This window comes from Scyliorhinus torazame, chromosome 5 (genome assembly GCF_047496885.1).
Source record: "Scyliorhinus torazame isolate Kashiwa2021f chromosome 5, sScyTor2.1, whole genome shotgun sequence".
NCBI classification, from domain to species: Eukaryota; Metazoa; Chordata; class Chondrichthyes; order Carcharhiniformes; family Scyliorhinidae; genus Scyliorhinus; species Scyliorhinus torazame.
The window spans coordinates 89871826-89875917 of record NC_092711.1 but is presented as its reverse complement, the minus strand read 5'-3'; the positions used below and the strand labels follow the sequence as shown (position 1 = coordinate 89875917).

At 44.7% G+C, this 4092-nt stretch overlaps 1 protein-coding gene across 1 annotated transcript; it reads right to left on the bottom strand.

Annotated features, from left to right (window-relative positions):
- Positions 1 to 1200: 1200 nt before the first annotated feature.
- LOC140418879 (uncharacterized) lies at positions 1201 to 2914 on the bottom strand. The gene has a single exon (XM_072502531.1). It carries the CDS (start codon positions 2694 to 2696, stop codon positions 2025 to 2027), a length of 672 nt encoding a protein of 223 aa, XP_072358632.1. The 5' UTR covers positions 2697 to 2914; the 3' UTR covers positions 1201 to 2024.
- Between the last annotated feature and the right edge of the window lie 1178 nt (positions 2915 to 4092).

Here is a 4092-nt window from a genome sequence, read left to right as displayed (position 1 = left end):
AGGTGTGCAGGTAAGGTGGATTGGCTGTGTTACATTGCCTCTGGAAGAGTCCAAATGTTTTGGTAGGGTTGCAGGTATTGGGCTGGAGCTTGGGCCTCGATAGGGTGTTGTTTTGGAGGGTTGGTGCAGACTCAATGGGCTGAATGGCCTCCTTCTGCAATGTAGGGACTGTATGATTCTATGAGCCTACTCTGCCATTCAACTAGATCATGGCTGATCTACCTCCAGGTTATTTTCCTGCACTGTCTCCACGTCACCTCGATGCTTTTAGTATCTAAAAATCTGACCCTCCTCGCATCACACAATTCCAGAGTTTTAGGTCAGCAGCAAACTTGGAAACATTACAACTGATCCTCAATAATAATCTTTATTATTGTCACAAGTATGCTCACATTAACACTGCAATGAAGTTACTGTGAAAATCCCCTCATTGCCACAATCCGACTCCTGTTCGGGTACACAGCGGGAGAATTTAGAATATCCAAATTACCTAACAGCATGCCTTTCGGGACTTATGGGAGGAAACCTGAGCACCCGGAGAAATCCCACGCAGACACGGAGAGAACGTGCAGACTTCACACAGACAGTGACCCAAGGAGGGAATCAAACCTGGGGCTCTGTCGCTGAAGCAACAGTGCTAACCACTGTGGTACCATGTCACAACATCCAAATCACTGATATAGACAGCTTCCCTTTGATAAATCCACACTGACTCTGCTATTTTCCAAGTGTGTCGTTTTCACATCCTTTCGAATAGACTGACATCAGGCTAACAGGTCTGCAGTTCCCCATTTTCTCTCTCCTTCCGTCCTTCAATAGTGAGTGAACATTTTCCACCTTCCAACTGGAGGAACTATTCCAGAATCCATAGAATTTTGGAAGTTGATTACCAATGGATGCACCATCTCTACAGCCGCCTCTTTCAACACTCTGGGATGTAGATCCTCAGGGCCAGGGCATTTATCAATGTTCAATCCCATTAATGTTTCTAGTACTACTGTTTCCTAATACTAATCTCTTTATGTTCCTCATGCACTTGGTTCTCGAGTATCATTGGGATGATTTCTGTAAATTCCTGGGTTAAGACAGACACACATTTGTTTAACACTAAATAAAAACAGGAAATGTTAGATAAATTCAGCAGGTCAGACAGTATATGTGGAAAGAGGAACACAGTAAACATTTTGAGTCACATATGGCTTTTCTACAGAAATGATTGTTTATTTTTGCTGCCTCATTCACCATTATTAATTCTGTCTGTAATGAACACACATGTTTTTCTTTTTCACATATCTATCAAACCTTTTACAGTCAGATTTTATGTTTCTCACTAGTTTTTTCTCATTTCGGTTTCCTCTTTCTTCATCAGTATCTTGGTTCTCTTTTGCTAAATACTAAAAAGCTCTCAATCCTCGGTCTTGCTGCTTTTTTGGTTGCTTTATGAAAATGAAATGAAATGAAAATCGCTTATTGTCACAAGTAGGCTTCAAATGAAGTTACTGTGAAAAGCCCCTAGTCGCCACATTCCAGCGCCTGTTCGGAAGGCTGTTACGGGAATTGAACCGTGCTGCTGGCCTGCCTTGGTCTGCTTTCAAAGCCAGCGATTTAGCCCTGTGCTAAACAGCCCCTCCTGAGCCTCTTCCTTTGATTAATGCAAACTTTCACTTCTCTGGTTAGTCACGGTTACATCTCTATTCCTGTTGGATTTTTGTTCTTTAAAGGAATGTACACTTGTTGTAAATTATGTATTAATCCCTTAAATGCTAGGTATTGCTTGTCTTCTGTCATAGCTTTTAATGTAGCTTCCCAATCTACCTCAACCAACTTTCCCCACAAAACTTTGTAGAAACACCCAGCTAAATTAAACAAAAAATCTTTCTAACCACCACAGTCCATCTCTAAGGCAACTTGGTGTTCCAAACAGAAATGCAAGCCAAATACCTTTTCCCTCCCAAATATCCTTTTGTGATTGAGTAATTTATGTGATTGACAGCAGCAATAATTGCCCAATCCATTCTCTGTAATCACTTGTGAACTCGCTGGTGTGTCTGCAGATGGGATAACTGAGTGAATCCTTTCCCACACAAGGAGCAGATGAATGGCCTCTCCCCGGTGTGAACCCGTTGATGTGTCAGCAGGTTAGATGACTGAGTGAATCCCTTCCCATACTCAGTGCAGATGAATGGCCTCTCCCCGGTGTGAACTCGCTGGTGCATCTGCAGGGTGAATGATTCAATGAATCCCTTCCCACACACTGAGCAGGTGAATGGCCTCTCCCCAGTGTGAACTCGCTGGTGTGTCAGCAGGTGAGGTAACTGAGTGAATCTCTTGTCACACTCAGAGCAAATGAATGGTCTCTCCCCAGTGTGAACTCGCTGGTGTGTCTGCAGACTGCATGTCCGACTGAATCCCTTCCCACACTCAGAGCAGGTGAATGGCCTCTCTCCAGTGTGAAGTCGCTGATGTGTCAACAGATTCCATGAGTGAGTGAACCCCTTCTGACAGACAAAGCAGGTGAATGCCTTCTCTCCACTGTGAACTCGCTGGTGTGTCCGCAAGTTGTTTAAATGAGTGAATCCCTTCCCACACTCACAGGTGAATGGCCTCTCCCCAGTGTGAATACGCCGATGAATCTCCAGCTCAGATGGGGAACGGGATTCCTTCCCACAGTCCCCACATTTCCACGGTTTCTCCATGGTGCCGGTGTCCTCGTGTCTCTCCAGGTTGAATGATCAGTTGAAGCCTCGTCCACACACAGAACCAGTGTATAGTCTTTCCTTACTGCGAATGGTGTGACATTTCTCAGGCTGTGTTCCTGGTTAAAGCTCTTTCCACAGACAGTTTACTGAAACACTCTCTCCGGTGTGTCGCAGGGCTTTTTCAGTCAAAAAATATTTCAAAAAAGACAGAACAAAAAAACGTTACCCCTTCTAGAGCCTGAGGCCAATGAGATTCAGGTCCTGATGAATTGAGCGACTCTACCAGATCTTGACGTGATGTTTGGTTTGAGATTTCTGTCTGGTTATTCTCACTTTCAGATATTCTGAAAAAGTAATTCACAAAAGTCAGCAATGTCAGTGCAAGACAGAAATTCAAAACAGACAATTCAGGATTCTACGGAACATTCTTTAATCACTTTTTCCTCAAAGCTGTAAATCTCCATCTCACTCACTCTGCTGTTTAGCACAGTGGGCTAAATCGTTGGCTTTGAAGGCAGGCTAGCAGCACGGTCCAATTCCCGTACCAGCCTCCCCAAACAGGCGCCGGAATCCGGCGACTAGGGGCTTTTCACAGTAACTTCATTTGAAGCCTACTTGTGACAATAAGCGATTTTCATTTCATTTCATTTCCCTCTCGCTCTGTGGAAAATACACCCTCCAAATTCTCCAAAGATGCCAATTCATGCTGATCAACAGGTCCATACTCACCACTTCCTATCCAGGATATAGAGACCTGACAAGCTTCATGCAAGCTGCTAGACTATGGATGTGTATATTGTAGATTAAAAATGTGTATAGTACAGGATTGTATTGTCTGATTTGAGACATGGGGAGGGGGACATGAAGAAGGATGAGGTGCCGAAGAAATTTACCAGAATAGTTGCAGGGATGAGGGAATTTAGCGACAACTTGTAGCAGTTGGGGTTGTTCTCCTTGGTGTAAAGGAGGTTGAGGAGTGGGTTCATGGAGCTGTACAAATTGATGACAGGTTTAGGTGACAAAAGAAAAGCAGTTTACATTAGCTGATGGGTCGAGGGCTTGGAGAACAGATTTATGGTTTGATAAGAAATGGGGGAGGATTTGAGGAAGAAATTGTTTTACCCAGAGCCTGAACAAGATCCTAGAGGGTGGGCTGGGGGAAACCTGAGGTTTCCCTTGGCCCCCACTTCATTTGACAGCAGTTTCCAGACTTCCCACTCTCCATGCCTGGTTTCAGCAACCTGCCTCTCATGTTCACCCAGTTTTCTGAACCCTCTGTATTTCATTTTGTTTTTAAATGTCTTCCCACCTCTCCACTTGCCCCCCCCAACCCCCCCTCTCCACTTCCCCCCTCTCCACTTCCCCCCCCCCCTCTCCACTTCCCCCCCCCCCA

What these genes read in the sequence shown, in the direction of transcription:
- LOC140418879 (XM_072502531.1), bottom strand. Translation starts at nt 2,696, where the DNA reads ATGGAGAAACCGTGGAAATGTGGGGACTGTGGGAAGGAATCCCGTTCC.